Genomic DNA, 16852 nt, shown 5'->3' on the forward strand with positions numbered 1-16852 from the left:
GATGTGCAAAACTGATAGCGACATACCCCAAGCGACTTGCAGCTGTAATCGCAGCAAAAGGTGGCTCTACAAAGTATTAACGCAAGGGGGCCGAATAATTTTGCACGCCCCACTTTTGATTTTTTTATTCGTTAAAGTTTAAAATATCCAATAGATTTCGTTCCACTTCACAATTGTGTCCCACTTGGTGATTCTTCACAAAAAATAAAAATGTTATATCTTTATGTTTGAAGCCTGAAATGTGGCAAAAGGTTGAAAAGTTCAAGGGGGCCGAATACTTTCGCAAGGCACTGTAGGTCCTAATGGTGATAAACCAAATAGGTGTATCAAAACAATAATATATCAGACTGTAAGTGTCACATAATTTAATTAAAAATTGATAGGAGATCCACCACCAAAGTCACCAGTCGCTTACCGGAACGATTGAACTCAAATAGGTGTACACCTAATGAGTCAATCAGGCTTCTGTGAGGTACCAGAGAGATGGTTCAGGCTCACAGCAAAGGTTCAATCTCCAGGGGGTGTTCAGACCAGCGAATATCAGCAGATGGGACAATATATAGAGCAGACAGCCCAACCATTAGATATGGAAAGAAAAAGGCGGGCACATAACGTATTTCCGTATGGAATAAATGAAATTTAATCAGAAAATGTGAAGGTTACACTCACATTTCCAAAGATAAAAACAGGGCTTGTAAGACAGGAACAGCAGAATCGGCTAGACTGTCCGACACGTTTCGCCTCGGCAGGCATCAGATGGGCAATACGGCCCTCAGACGTTAGGCCTCCTTCCTGCACTGCCAGGCCAATTGGAAAGCACAGGGCTTTGTGCATGCGCAGTAGGGAACAGTCTGGGAAGCCAAATGGCTTCACTGTTTGTATCCCTTAGTGGAGATGGCGGCAGCACCTGACGGCTAATCTAAAGATCGACTGGGGGTGCCGACATCTCGGGGCTCCCTGGAAAGGTAAGTGTCCTAATATTAAAAGCAGCTACAGTATTTTATACTTTATATTTTCCCCAGGCTGGAACATCTTAATGTTTGTTCTTAGGAAAAAATGAATTCCAATCAGCAAGCGCGCTTTTCTGCAGCAATTACAATGATTTGTAGCTCATTCGCTGAGCAATTGACTTTTTGCAGCATTCGAATTGAGCTACAGAATCCCCAACTTCAAATATCTCCTCGTTTTATCCAATTCATCTACTAGTGCTCATGGCTTACAAGTGATTTGTGGCTGTATAAAGGAGAGAACGTAAGCCGATTAAATTTGCACTTGTTACAGATCTCTGCTGCGGCGTTGTGCGTTGTCTGTGGCTCTTATTTGATACTGGGACACAATGGCGCGGTTTGCAGGAAATTCCACCAACCGTTCACACACTTGCCTTGAACATGGTTTTTAGTAAACAGCGATCATGAGACGTGTGCAATGGTTTATAAATAACAAAGTGCTTATGGTGATTTCCTGGTAATATGAAAATATTTTTGTGCATTCATTGAACAAAACAATTGCTGTTCTAGAAAAGCAGGATGCCAATGGCTAGGAAAAGATTCTCTGATATTGGACACCAGAGACTAATTATTCTTCATAACCTGGACATGTTGAACTCAAAATGTTTTGAAGTTCTGGAGTTCAGAAGGGTTAGAACATTGTTGTCTGTCCCAGGATTTTTAATTGACTTCCTGTCCCAGTGACACACAGGGTAAGTCTATAAGTTAGTGATGCTAAACACACACTGTTTAATTTACATTGTCCCTTCTATTTCTGTATGTGGATGATTGCACTGTAATTATTTTAATTTAAAAAAAGTACCTCTTTTCTAATTCGATATACATGACCCAGGGAAACATAAGCAGGAGAATCGTCTAGTCCTCTACTACTGATCACATGTTCAAAATAAAAAAAACTGCCTTTGGAATACAAAGTAAAAATATCAAACTGTTTTAAATTGTCATGCAAATATATATTTGAATCTTATTTTTTGGCAATAACGGTGTGTGTGGATTTCTGCCAATCACATCCTGTTTCACACCCTCTCCTCTGTTCTAGCATAAGAGGGAGGTGAAGCCTCCATTAATCTACATATAATATCCCACCCTCATTGTATTAAGCTGGTTAGTGGGCACAGAGGAGGGAGGGGGCTGTCATTTACTATTGTGTATACGCCCACATGTGTGACTCTATATAGTCACATGGGCTGCTCAGATGTGATGGGGAGCAAATACTCCGCATAGAAACTCGCTGAAAACTGAGCATGTGCAGAGTTGACAACACCGCTCTGCAAAATCCCCAACTGCACTGGGGACATGGACAGATAGTGGAGGTAGCGAACAGCAGGATTGACCAGGATTTTTGCTGAAAACAGAAAACGAATCCCACAGTGACAGAGTGAGTATGGAACAGCATGTAATGCACCATTTATTGGTGGTTTTAGTGGCACTTCAAACTTATACTGTCTTCTACTCTAGAATACATCCCTCATACATTAGCTTAGAGCTGCCTTTCTCAATGGTTTTACCCAAGGAACCCCTAAAATGTAAATTCTTGGGGAAACCTTACTAATTAGGGGGTGTGACGGAACCTATCCCCCACACCCCGCTTGAGTGCTTCCGTCAGCATACCGCTTCCTAAGTCCTGGAACACGAGTCCAATGGATCTGGCTATAGGAACCCCCAAGAACTAGAGAACACCAGTCTTGGAGTACATCAGGAATAGTCTTTTATTTGAGATCTCCCACAAACATATACAGCAGGATGACTAAAATCTAACCTAATTAGCATGAGCTAATTATCTAATCATTGACCCAGACAAGTTGTCTGAGAGATGAGACTTTTCAGGGTAAGACTGTCTCTTCACTCAGGGCCGGTTCACACTAGTGCGATGCGAGAACCCTGCGAATCAACTGCGGGTTCCCGCATCGCACTCGACACGCACGGCAGTGCACACTGCCATATGCGAACTGCTGGGGAGTGTCATTATGTTAACGACACCCCCATTTCAGCTCGCATATCGCACTGCGAACTGACAGTTCGGACATGAATCGGATCGCATATGTGTTAACACACATGCGATCCAATGCTGGTCCGAACAGAAAAAAAGAGTCCTGTGCGTGTTTGGACCGAATGCGGTGCGATATCAGCCATACTATCTGTATGGCTGACATCGCACCCGCACAGACATCGCATGTAATGTGAACAGCGGTGCGCTGCGAATTACATGCGATGTCTGGCATCGCGATAGTGTGAACCGCCACTCACTGACTGACCATTCAATACACATTACCATAAACATCAACACAGGGGTAATTAGCACAAACAACAATGTGTGGAATATCTTACAAGCCAGACTAGACTCATTTACACAACAGACATGTGGCTGAAGTTCATGGCATTAGCATCAAACAGTTGTGTCCCAACAGTGTGATTCAGTCTATTGCTAACATGGCAAATACATATCCAGAGTCTGTATTTTGGGGGGACATGGACCTGAATCCAAGTAACCACCACCTCAGGGGTCCCCAGGCACACAGCTCACAAAGAGCACCTTTCCCCAAAATGCCAGGGCCCATAATTGCAATGGAAGAGGCTGGCATTCAGTCCCCTCCATTCTGTCCCGGCTAGGTTTGTCACAGGAGGCAATGCCAAAAATGCCACATTGGTGGCTAGTAGGAAAAATGTCCCCCTTAGGGCACTTTCACACTAGGGTGGGGGCATCGGCAATAAAGTGCTTTACCGTCTTCTTGGCGGTGCTTTTTGGCCGCTAGCCAAGTGCGTTTAACCCCTGCTAGCAGCCGATGAAGGGGTTAATATAGTGCCCACAAAGCGATTTGCAGGCGTTTCGGTGGCGCTGTCTATTGATTTCAATCGGCGGGGCATTTTAGGAGCAGTGTATACAACAACGCTCCTATAGCATCCCAAAGATGCTGCTTGCAGGACTTTAATGTCCCGCAAGCGCACCACTCCAGTGTGAAAGCACTCAGACTTTGACACTGGAGTGACAGGAGAGGCGCTTTGCAGGCCCTATTTTTAGCGCTAAAATGCCTGTAAAGCCGCCTCAGTGTGAAAGTAGCCTTACAGTGGTGATCAGAATGACCACTAAGAAGATTTAATTGGTGTTCTGGTTCTATGCAGCTTGGCCTGGAGCTGTTTGGGCACCATGAGATGGTAAGTCAATAAACCACACTTTAAAGAACCCCTAGCAACATCTGGAGGAACCATATGGTTCCACGCAACCCTTTTTGAGAATTTCTACTCTAGAGAAATTACGGGCTTCCTGCGATTCAGTTACCGGCCCCAATGGCTGTCCGACATGCAGCCTTCATAATCACCATCTCAAACAAATACTGTTTGCACCAACGACACCATTCCGAATCATATTTGGATAGATTTATACTTTAATCTTCTTTTTCCTGTAAAGCATGATCTGTGCTTGGATCGTGCTTCAGAGGCTACTGACAGGTGGCGAGAAGGAAATCTGACACCTCACGGCCTGTTATAACCTTATTTTTGCTGAAAAATGTGTTTGCAGGGGGCGTTTGTAATGCTTCTCCATTTGCATGAGTTGGGCAGAGGAAAGCATCGTGACCGCAGCATGTAAACCCTCTTGTCCACAGCTTGTGGAAGCTTGAGGAGGGGCGTCGCAAGTGCATTTAGCATGTCTAAATATAAAGCTTAAGAGAAGGGGTATTATACTTCTCTGCCCCTTGGTCCTTGCCTCCTACTTCCATGCAGTTCCAGCAATGAAACCTCTGGCAGTGTATACTGCATTCAACACTTTGGAGATTGTCAGATGCCTACGTAGGTCTATCATCATGCCACGCCTTTTTTAATATATATTTTTAAACCCTGCAAGGTAAAGGCATAATGTGCTAGTATGCTATGCAAGTATATGAAATACTTGCCTTAAAATGAAGCCCTCCAATGTCGCGTTTGTCACCGCTGAGAAGGCTTTTATCTTCACTTGGTGTTCTTTTTGGATTCACATGCTCCATCTGTCTGGCCGCGGCGGGATGAAGTCACTCTTACGCATGCATGCAGGAGTCATGGACCGGGGCACAGGTATACCGTCCCTTCGGAGTGCATGCGCCAGTGGCGTCACTTTGCTTCCTGCAGTGCTAATATCTCCTAAACGGTGCAGGTTTAGGCAATATTCACAGTACGTAAAGTTTAGCCTGTTTATTTGCACTTGTACCTACCAGGCAAGTCTATAAAGTTTACTTCCGACCTAACATTGTTTTATTTATTAGTGTGAGTTATTCTTTTTTTAAATACTTTTTTTTCTTTGTTTTAGTTTAGTCATTGTTTCTACATGGGGGCAGTCATATTTTCCCACCAAATACTTGGGGTTCATATGCCGTTCCTGCATATGCATGGGGGCTCTGGAGGCACACGGGTGGACCAGCTGATCGCCTTTTATATAACCAAAGTGCGACTGATGCTGTCCAGATTTTCTGGGGGGGAGGTCCCTTCTGATTGGTGTCCCGTATTGTCCGCTAAGGGCGCTTTTATTAGACCTTCAAGCCCCAATGTGCCATCTCCATGCTGTGAAGCAATCTGGATTATTCCCTCTAAATGGATTAAAGCATAAGTAAATCCATCGATTTTAAGTTTAAAAAAAACAGTTGCATTTCTGGCATTTGTCGGGAATGTAGCATGTAAGCTGTTACATTAGTTGTGCTCTCAACGCAACTATCAAACCACCCAATGGCTGGTGTCATTACTGATCACATGTGCAGCATCATGGCCATTGCAGATCAAACGAAGGCTAAGATGGCAGGAAATTTATAGCAGGGCTTACATCCACTTTAAGCAAGATAAGATTCTGGTATCATGTATGGTCTCCCGAGGAAGCCATGCATTGGCGAAACGAGTAGACCGAGACCGGCACTTTATCTTTCTCTGCAGTCTGGGCTAATATATTTGTTGCAGATTGAATACTATATTGTATACGCATATATGCTATATTGTCTAAAGTATTGCAATGCCTCCTTTACACGCACCGGAACTTTAATGGCATCCTAGTCTTAGTCCATAGGGTTCAATATTGAGTTGGCCCACCCTTTGCAGCTATAACAGCTTCAACTCTTCTGGGAAGGCTGTCCACAAGGTTTAGATTTGTGTCTATGGAAATGTTTGACCATTCTTCCAGAAGCTCATATGTGAGGTCAGGCGCTGATGTTGGCCAGCTTTTTTGTTACTGATGTTGGACAAGAAGGCCTGGCTCACAGTCTCCTCTCTAATTCATCCTAAAGGTGTTCTATCAGGTAGCGGTCAGGACTCTGTGCAGGTCTGTCAAGTTCCTGCACTCATTGGCTGACAGCTGATCGCGTGATAAGGGGCCGTGATCAACCCCTTCAATCTGTGATCACCCGAGTCTCAATGACCTGGGTGATCACAGCGTTTGCCCTTCAGGGGGGTGTGGCGAGCCTGCAAAGGGGAGAACATCTATTGACAGCCTCCCAGCAAAGTAGATCCACTCTGTAGCTGTCCATTGTAATGAATGTGTTTTACTGCTTCTTCTGACAATGCAAATCTATAAATCAGCTGACTCATTAAAAACCAATACAATCTCTCTGTGGCTGATGTTTCCAAAACTGAGCATTTGGTCTGAGAAAACCATGCCTAAGGAAAAGGAAAGGATCCAATGTTGTCTGTTTCTGCTGAATTGGGCCAAAGTCCGATCCTTTTGTGGCGCTGAAGGCACCACCTGGTTCAACAAATGTCGATCTGAAGATCGAAGGTGAAAAGCAAAACATTTTGACCAAATGGTGACTGCAGGTCAATTAGCCACAGTCACTGTTTGGGTGTTCTGACGGCCATGGGTGCCTGCTATCAGAATATAATGGCCCATTGCGCTGTAGGGCATGGATGGAGGTATCTGTTTGGTTGTGGCTAATCTTTACATGTAATAAAATATATAGCTTGTAAAAATGTATTCTCAAACATTTAGGCTGCATTCACACCTGATCGTTTCAAAGTTGCGTGGTTTTACCATGATTTTGCCATGTTTTTGTTCAGGTCACCAATGTAAAATGCAAAAAAACACCTTTAATCTGCCCCAAAGAAGCTCATGGTTTTTTTTTTTTTTTTGAGTTAAGGGCATTTTTCAGGCATTTTGTTTCAGGTGACTAAACGCTCAGATGTAAACATGGGCCATTGAAATGAATGGGATTTTACTTGTTGGGCATTTTACAAGCTGAAAAAACGCTGAGGTGTGAATGCAGCCTTAAGGTAAAAGTGACAGTGTTAACTCCTTTTTTAATTGCTGTCATAGAGTTGGGGGCTCATCCTGTTTGGGTTGCTTCATTGCTCTTTCTCTCTCCAGGTGGAGACCTCTAAAAAGAAGTACCACGCAGCTCGGAAGGATGAGCGCGCAGCACAAGTTCGAGAGGATCACGCAAAAGCAGATGCGTCGGTGTCACAGGAACAGATCTGTAAACTTCAGGAGCGGGTGGAGAGATGCACCCAGGAAGTAGAAAAGGTTAGAGGCTGGCCTTGACAGACGCTTGAGAGGGCATATGATTTCAATATACAAATACCGTACTGGAGACCTCACAATAGGGATAAAACGTTTTCGCGGAAGGGGGTTTAACAAGACTTGTGGCCACTCATTAAAATTAGAAGAAAAGAGGTTTAACCTTTAACTACGTTGAGGGTTCTTTACTGTAAGAGCGGCAAGGATGTGGAATTCCCTTCTACAGGCGGTGGTCTCAGCGGGGAGCATTGATATTCTCAAGAAACTAATAGATAAACACCTGAACAACCACAACATATAGGGATATACAATGTAATACTGACATATAATCACACACATAGGTTGGGCTTGATGTCTTTTTTCGACCTCCCCTACTATGTAACTATGTAATAATAATTACAGAGCTGCATTAATGCCTTTTATATCTGCCTTGAGTACCAAGAAAAACCTATTGACTGCAATTCCTGACCTCCTTCTGTACCTACTCAATGCTAGGTTGTTTCTATTCTAAATTGAACTCCTAATTCCTGATTTGAATACTAATCCTGTGTTGCTGATAAAGATAATACTGGAACCAATGGCTCAACATGGAAATGGGGTAACCATTTTTAGGAGAGGAGGTATGGAATACATAGGCATCAGAGTAGTGGCAATATATGCAAACATGATCTTCCAATATTATAATGACTCTTCCTCTTCTATGAGCAGTCTGCCTCAATCATATATATTTTATTTCAGGATAAAACTGCCTATGAGAAGGCTCTGGATGAGTTGAACAAATACAACCCTCGCTATATGGAGGACATGGAACAACAGTTTGAGAGCTGCCAGGAGGCTGAGCAGAAGCGCCTCCGTTTCTTTAAGGAGATGCTGTTGGACTTTCACAAGCATCTCGATCTCTCCAGCAAAGAGAGGTAAAAAAAATGGCATGTCTGTATGTTAAGGGTCCTCCTTGTTGAACCATGAAGGAGCATGGTTTCCTAATGATAATGAACATGTGCAGAAGGACAAAGCTTAGGCCAGCCATATGCGGTTCGAATCTCAGCTGGTTCAGCAGGAACCAGCCTACATTTGGACCTTTAATGGGCAGGCGGAATTTACCATCAACCCTGGTAAAACCAGCCTGCTGGATTCTCTTGCGATTATTGCTAGCGGCTGTTGTAGCCGCTAGCGATAATCACTATCTTCTTTCACCGGGGATAGCTTCTCCTGGAGAAAACAATTGCGGATTCCCTTGTCAGAACTGTCTGTGTTGACAGAATTGTGGTTGCAGGAAACAAAATACAATTTGCACTGTGTATGGCCTGCCTTAGTTATAGTAAAGTGCCCCCAGTCCCCTATGCAGCCAGGTGCTTCCTAAGATAGCAGGATTTGGATCACCAGGTTTATCCATTCTATGATCCCATTATCAACATCTAATCCTGTTCTCCACCTAGCTCACAGCCATCATGTTTTTTGTGTATTTCCCCTCCTGCAGCTTCCATGCTTTGTACAAAGACTTGTACCAAAATATCCAAGCCTCTGATGACCAGCAAGATCTAAAATGGTGGAAAAACACCCATGGACCAGGCATGGGTATGAACTGGCCTCAGTTTGAGGTATGTACCAAAGTTTGTGGAAAAACAGTCAGACTTTTCTTTGATTCCATTATTTAACCCCTTAGTGAAGCTGTTTAAAACGTAAATGCCTGAACACAATTTTGTAAAACTGTACATATCCTTGCAACTACTTTGTGTATCCAGATGGATTATACTTTGTGTTTTTAGTACAAATTCTTTTGGTGGTAAATGGTCATGGATATCTCCTGAATTTCATTGTTTTGGGACAATTTTCCTTTTGATAATACTTTTTTATTATTATTTAGTTGCTTTTTTCTTGCTATTACCATACAGTAATTTACCACCAATGAACAACGCAAAATACATTTTGCGTACGTTGTTTGTACCCATAGTACAACCCGGAAACAATAGTGTGTATTTTGCTTTTCTCACCTAAAACACGCTGACCTTGATACTACAAAAAAATCCTTCTCAAAATATATTGCTATAGACCTTTGACCCTATATGAAACCTTGATCTTAATAACTTTTTTGTTATTTTTTTTAAAAGAGACGTACAGCCAAGGTTCGTTTAGCTGTACTTCTCCTGTAGATTGTTTTTCACTCCTGTGATCCTTTTTTCAGCAGACAGCGTGCTGAGGTCACAGAGCCGGTCCAGACTCAGTAAGGATCGTGCCAATGAAGTCGGGATTCGCTCATATGCCTGGACCGGCACCCAGCTCAGCCTCTCAGCGAGCTTCTGAGAGCATGAATCGGCTGCTCCCGCCCCTTCCACAGCCCAGTGCCCCAGTGAGCGAGTGCCGGGGGGGTTGGGGGGAGTGTGTGTCAGAGCAGAGAGCACAGCTTTCTGCTCAAGAAGCTGTCGGAACCGAGCGATCGGCGGTGTTGGATCGTTCGGTTCTCAGTGTTGGATGTGCTGGGGGACAGGTGCAGCATCAGACTGATGCTGCACCCAGCTAGGTAAATATGATTGGGAAAATAATGGATTCCCATACTTTACTTTTCTTTTTAATTTTTTTTTTTTTTATACGCACTTTTGTTTGTTTACATCTTTCTCCCCTGCAAGGAGAGAAAGATGCAATGTATCTTTCTCTCCATTCAGAAAAGAAAGAAAAGACAAGGGCGGGCTATACAGTGACTGATCACCGCAATGGCCAATCGAAGGCTATCACAACAATCAGATGACCGGGAACCAGGAGTCCCGGGCTTCAATCGTTCGTGAGAACCCAGTCTCTGTGCTGGGACCCTGCTGTGCGTTACGCTCCCGGCACAAGAAGTAGTATGCGTATTCAGCCTTTCGGATAAAGGACCCACTTCTGTGAGGCTGCATATCTGTGTACTGTTGGCGGTTAAAGTGGTTGTAAACCACCTTACAAACCACTTTGACCTACAGGTAAGCCTAGATTAAGGCTTACCTGTAGGTCCAAGAAATATCTCCTAAACCTATACGGTTTAGGAGGTATTTACCCGAAGACAGCCATCGCTGTCTATGGTACGCAGGCGCACTGGGCAGGCCGCAGATCGCGGCGATATGCCGCGAGTATCGGCTCCCGTGTGCATGCGCGGGAGTGACGTTATCGCTGCTCCGGAAAATCACAGCGCCGGAGCAGCGAGACCCACCAAGAAGATGGACGCTCGGAACTACAGGGGACATCGGTGACTTCGTTGGCTCCTGTATCAGGTAAGTGACACATAATGGACTACTATGCGATGCATAGTAGTTCATTATGCTTTACCTTTGCAGGGAATCAAAGAGGAAGTAAACCCATTAGGGTTTACTTCCTCTTTAATAACCATATGCTTTTTGGCAAACCCAAACTGAACTTGCAGAGTTCTCTTCATGAGGGCCTTTTTACATGTCCTGTCCAATCAGGTCTGCATGCCAGTTTTTTTCAGGCGGACCTGATCGGACTCTCCATTCACCCCTATGGAGCGGGGGATGTCAGCGGACAATTGTCCAGACATCCGATGTTATCAGATCTGATCCTATCAGCAAAATCCAGACAAATGATCCTATTTTCCAGGCTGCCGCTTTGACTATGCCACCTATAGGCAATGGCATATTGTGCTTAATGGTAGATCTGGCCTTGCCCAAGCACTTGTGTCTTGTAGGAGCGTGGTGGGGACATTAACGTGTGTAAGGGGGTTGGGGGGTAGATACTGATGCGAAAGACTGACTTTTACGCTGTATAAAGTACTGCAAACTATATTATTCCTAAATAAATAAGGAAATGAATCACAATTTATCATGTAGAGTAAATGAAAACCTTGACAAAGTAATTTCCTTCTAGCCGGATACTAGAAATTATCTTAGACTCCTTAAAAAAAAAAAAAAAAAAAAAAAAATTAAATAAATATAGCGGTTACAGTAATATAGAGATAAACATCCTCCATTGTTTCCTGTGTTAAACTCGCGCTGAACTCTTTTGCCACTGTAAGTCCTGGGATCGCCTAAGTGGGTTGAGCAGTTGAACATTTTCAGGTAAAGAGAATCAATTAAGTTTATCCACAAGTATTGATATTGCTGCAATTTTGTATACAAAAGAAATTATATATATTTTTTTCTCATTTTTGCAGCGTTCTTTGTATGTTGAGGAACATATTTTCTAATGCGCACACACCCTGACCTGTCCTACAATCACTAGGAAGTTTTCTTTGCAGCGAGCTAGTATAGTTCTGAGCAAGGCAGCATAGTACAGAGTCTGCAATTCCATCAGAGGCCCATTAAGGGCTCGTTACACTTGGTTCGGAATGTGGCATTGGGCACACTTTTTTCTTTTTTTTTTTTAAAGCACTCTGAATGCCAATCAAAGCACCTGTCACTAAATAAAATGGTAAGCTTGCAGTCTTGTTTACTCGTTACGCTTTGCTTCATTTCAAAAATGATACTCCATTTCTTGGGGCTTCAAAGCATCTCCAAAGCCTCCATAGAAGTCTGTGGCAAAGCTCACTAGAAGGCAGCTTTTTCTAGGCTTTTATTCGGCTTTTAGTTTTGCTCTGTTTTAGAGGTATTGCACGTATGAGAGTTCCCAGCATGCCCTGGGAAACCAACAAGCGAACAAGACATTATCGGCAGTCACTTCTGGTTCATGCACAGTCCAGGAACAGCAGGGGAAGACTTTCCTCGGAACTGGAGAGCCAGGTGTAGGCTAAGCATATAGCAAAAAAGTTCTGGACAGCTGCACTTCGGAATATAGCCTTTATTTTAAAAAGTCCAAAGAATGCAAACCACAGCAGCAAAATAGGACAAATGACTAAGTACTGTTAAGTGTGAAACGCGTCAGCTTGTTTGTCCCATTTTCTAATGTGGTTTGTATTTTTTTGGACTTTTTACAATAAAGGCTATATTGCGGAGTGTGGCTGTCCAGAACTTTTTTTTGCTTCACTTCTAGTTAATGTGAATATATTCTGGGAGTGTCTGGTGCAGACGTTGCATCTGGTGTGCAGCAAAAAGCAGCAGGAAGGTGAGAGGGGACCGGAGCAGAGCAACTAGCAGATGGCACAGGTGGTGTGCAACATGGCAACACTATAGCGGGGACCAGAGGGAGAGCATTGAGTGGCAGAGGATCAGCAGAGCTGGGGGACCAAATCAGGAGAAATTAGCAATGTCATATGTGGTGCATCAGAGCAACAGAGTGAGAAATGAGCAGGGACAAGAGAGGAAGATCAGCAAACCAGAGGATCAGCAGAGCTGGGGGTTACTACTGAGCGGGGGATCTGCAAAATGAGGGTAACAATGAGCTGGGGATCTGCTGAGTGGGGGTACTATTGGACTTGAGTTCTGCTGGGCCCCTTTAAAACAAATAAAATAACACACACACACACACACACACACACGGCATTTGCCAAGCTAAATCTTTAAAAAAAATCATTGAAGCATCATCAGACATCACAAAAAAGCATGTTGAAGCAACTGCAAATGAGCCCTGAAGGCATGCTTACTCTAGCAAAAGGGATCACTTGTGAATTATAAGGGTATACGGGCCCATTCACCCCACTGCCTTGTGGTAATGCACTGAGCCCACTGCTATTATTTGCATTTTCCAGGTATTTGTACATTGTAGGTAGGTAAGAGAGAGTAGACACTAAGCAACACATAGTAGTCTATAGAGGCCTATGCAGAGCGTAAGTAAATGATCAAAATAAAAAATAGTAATAATAAACAGTGTGTCCCTCTAAGGCATAAAAAAAAAAAATGCACTATATTGTCAAAAGTATTGGGACTCCTGCATTTACACGTACTTAAACTTTAATGGCATCCCAGTTTTAGTCCGTAGGGTTCAATATTGAGTTGGCCCACCCTTTGCAGCTATAACAGCTTCAACGCTTCTGGGAAGATTGTCCAAGGTATGGAATGTGTCTATGGGAATGTTTGACCATTCTTCCAGAAGCGCATTTGTGAGGACAGGCACTGATGTGGACGAGAAGACCTGGCTTGCAGTCTCCACTCGAATCCATCCAAATGGTGTTCTCTCTGGTTGAGTCAAGTTCCTCCACCCCTAAGGCGCTCATCAATGTTTATGGACCTTGCTTTGTGCACTGGTCCAAATCATTTGGTGGAGGGGGATTATGGTGTGGGGTTGTTTTTCAGGGGTTGGGCTTGGCTCCTTAGTTCCAGGGGAGGGAACTCTTAAAGGCGTCAGCATAGCAAGACATTTTGGACAATTTCATACTCCTAACTTTGTGGGAACAGTTTGGAGGTGGTCCCTTCTTGTTCTAACATGACTGCACACAGGTTCCTGAACTACTTTGGTGCAACTTTTGATGTGACTTTAGTACAGAGAATGTAAAGTCAGATCAAAGTTCTGCTCTGAAGTCGCACTGGAAATCATGTACTACTTTGAGTATCAATTTGTCTTTGGGGATTTCTATTTGTTGGTAATACACGAGGAGTTTGCGCCCTTCTGTGCGTGTGTGTTTTTTTGTTTTTTTTTGCAATTGAGGGAATATTTCCCAGTCTGTGGAGGTCTGCATCTGAGGAAGCATTATGCATTGAAGCATCATTGGGAGAACATTGGATTGAGCGCTAGTGTGTGTTTTTAGAGGACTGAGAAAATATTGGCACATACCGGAGTACAGCTCCTTATACTCATTCAGGTCTGTGGGCAGCTGTACTCAGCGCCAGGAGCTCCGGGCACCAAAATACACCAACGTGTTTACACTGTACAAAAGGAGGCGCCTGTGTGTATGAGCCTCATTACACATTTGCTATGTTCCAGAGCTGCAGATGACCGATGTTTTTTGACCTGCTTTTTATGGTCTCCAAAATCTGTGCTGATCAGACCACAGCGGGGAAGGAGGTTTCTCAGTACTTGTGTATTTCCGTTACAGGAATGGTCTCCAGAGACACAGAGGCCAATCAGCAAGAAGGAGCGTACCAGTAAAAATGTAGAAGAGGTGACCCTCACTGGCATTGTTCCGGCTAAGGATGGAGTTTCTCCCGGGACCCCCACCCAGCAGCTCAACAGAGGGTAAGCGATGATTCCTATTATTCCTCATATCATATCAGCACGGGGTTCAGAATAACAACTACAGTTGGGTAAGGCAAGTATAAGGCTTTAGGGGGTTAAATTATCGTTAGATAAAAGGTTAAAGCGAGAACAATTTTTTTATTTTGGATAGAGAGAGAGAGAGGGTTATAACCTCTGTGTCCCCATTAGATAGATTTCCCTTTACTTCCTGTTTCATAGTCAAAACGGGAAATGGGAAATCTGTCCAAAGTGATGGAATTCCCTGATTTTATCAGAACTAGTGTTTCCATCTGAGGATTTGCTCCGTTTCTGTTATGGTAACAACCCAAAATTTGGAATTTTTATTTTTTTTTCCCTTTCGTGGGGGGGGGGTTTTACAGTAAAAAGGACAAAGAGGGTCCATCTCCCTAACAGATGTTCTAGTTTCTCCCAACTCTAAAACTAAAATAAAAAAATAAAAGTTTTGCCTTTAAGTTGTACTTTGGAGCTGACCTATGAGAACATTTCTTAAAGCGGAGTTCCACCCAAAAATGGAACTTCCGCTTTAAGGGAAGGTGACCCCCCTGACATGCCACATTTGGCATGACATTTTTTGTGATTGATACGCCTCGACTAGACAGCACAGGCAGAAGGATAACACCCCCTTTCTCAAAGAAATAATGTGCTGTCGCTTTCCTGCAAGCTGATTGGACAATGAAGGAGCAGTAACACTGAAAAGTCAGCAACTCTGCGCTCTCCATCTGTCAGCATGTTCCCTGCCATCCCATGTGCACTACAGCAGAACCCAGTTGGCTGTTAGTTCTGTCCCTCCTTTACCCGGTGTGAGTGCTGCTGTGTAAGGAAAGGCAGGAATATTAAGACAGATTGATGTAATTCATATAATGTTTTATATCCTGCTGGAGTTCAGTTTAGGCATTGAGCTATGGTTGGGGTTATGCTCAAAGTTTAAAGCGGATGGAAAAAAATTAAAATAAAATCAGCAGCTACAAATACTGTAGCTGCTGACTTTTAAGGACACTTGCCTGTCCAGGGATCCCTCTGTGTCAGAACCCCAAGCCTATTCATCTATCGGCTTCAGGTGCAGGTGCCGGCATTACAAGTAAGGAAAACCAGCAGTAAAGCCTTCAGGCTTCACAGTCAGTCATCTACTGTGCATGCGTGAATCACGCTGTGCTTTCTGAATTGTCCTGTCCTGTCTTATGGGACACACACAGGTCCCAGAAGGCAGGGGAGAGAAGGATATCTCCGCCCCCCAAAGTACCAAATGTGTCGGTGGAGGGGGGGAGATGCGAACAATCGTAGCTTCCCCTTTTGGGTGGAGTTCTGCTTAAGTGCATTTTAAGAATGGATACAGTTGGGTTTTTTTTTTTGTTTTTATATTAGTCCCGACCATAATAACGAGTAATAATATGCACTAATATAAGTGACGGGAGGAATCTTCCCACTGTGTTGTATTCCAACAGGGAGGCTTCCCAATCATCTGAATACACAGTTCAGCACCGCAGGCCATAGCCCACAGCACTGATTGAGAGGACATTTTTCAGCAGGTGGTCCTGCAGACGTCTATCAGTAGATCGACTTTTGTACAACCACATCGCCCTTACATAGATTGAAATTCATCCAGGTCCTACTGAGCCAGTCGAATTGCGATCCATCCATGGGCAGATTAGGAGTTACTGTTATCTTAGATGATTTTTTAATTTTTTTTGTTTTTTTTCCAATAATGCTTTTATACAACAAAACAAACACTGTGGCAAAAAGAACAAAAAAAGTGTACAGAACGCCAACTAGATATCAACGCGCTATCAGGTTATACATGTAGACTTCCGACCCTACAATAGCCGTGTTTTAGTCAGACCAAGTGAATAGACAGAACTTGGAGAAGATAATACGTAGGGTTTCATATTCGCACAAGTCAGGTAGTATCTCTATCGTCATATTATAGTAAGAAAAGCATTAGTACTACTAAATATAGGAACCGGAGCATTCCCTATCAGCACACAGGTATGACTGTCCACCTTTATGTAACGTAATCCAGTTGCTATGGTTGTGCATACTGCTACTGCAAGTTCTCATGATCATACATCATGCATACATCATACATGGGATACTTTCAGCTCCATTACAAGATTAACCACATAGTAATAGTCTGAAAGAGTAGACCAGTGAAGCATAATTCCAGCCTAATACTAAATAGCCTTAAGTTTTTTTTATCCCCCCCCATATACTTAACTATTTTCAGCCTGGTCCAATCATGTGAGCCCCTGTGTCGGTGAGCTGCAGGGGAGAGAGAAGATTGCCTGACAATGGCTGGGAAATCCAGGACGTCACACACATGTTCTAGCCATAGTTG

At 43.5% G+C, this 16852-nt stretch overlaps 1 protein-coding gene across 8 annotated transcripts in view; it reads left to right on the forward strand.

Moving 5' to 3' along the window:
- PACSIN3 (protein kinase C and casein kinase substrate in neurons 3) overlaps window positions 1–16852 on the forward strand; it is a 195036-nt gene that overhangs the window by 150587 nt on the left and 27597 nt on the right. For all 8 annotated transcript variants that reach the window (XM_077461140.1, XM_077461158.1, XM_077461125.1 and 5 more), the window contains 4 exons: window positions 7321–7476; window positions 8209–8384; window positions 8948–9068; window positions 14360–14499. In XM_077461140.1, the coding sequence (XP_077317266.1) occupies window positions 7321–7476; window positions 8209–8384; window positions 8948–9068; window positions 14360–14499 (593 nt within the window). The remainder of the gene's footprint in view (window positions 1–7320; window positions 7477–8208; window positions 8385–8947; window positions 9069–14359; window positions 14500–16852) is intronic.

This window comes from Lithobates pipiens, unplaced genomic scaffold, assembly GCF_037356315.1.
Source record: "Lithobates pipiens isolate NorthernLeopardFrog02 unplaced genomic scaffold, aLitPip1_a1.2 Scaffold_10, whole genome shotgun sequence".
NCBI classification, from domain to species: domain Eukaryota; kingdom Metazoa; phylum Chordata; class Amphibia; order Anura; family Ranidae; genus Lithobates; species Lithobates pipiens.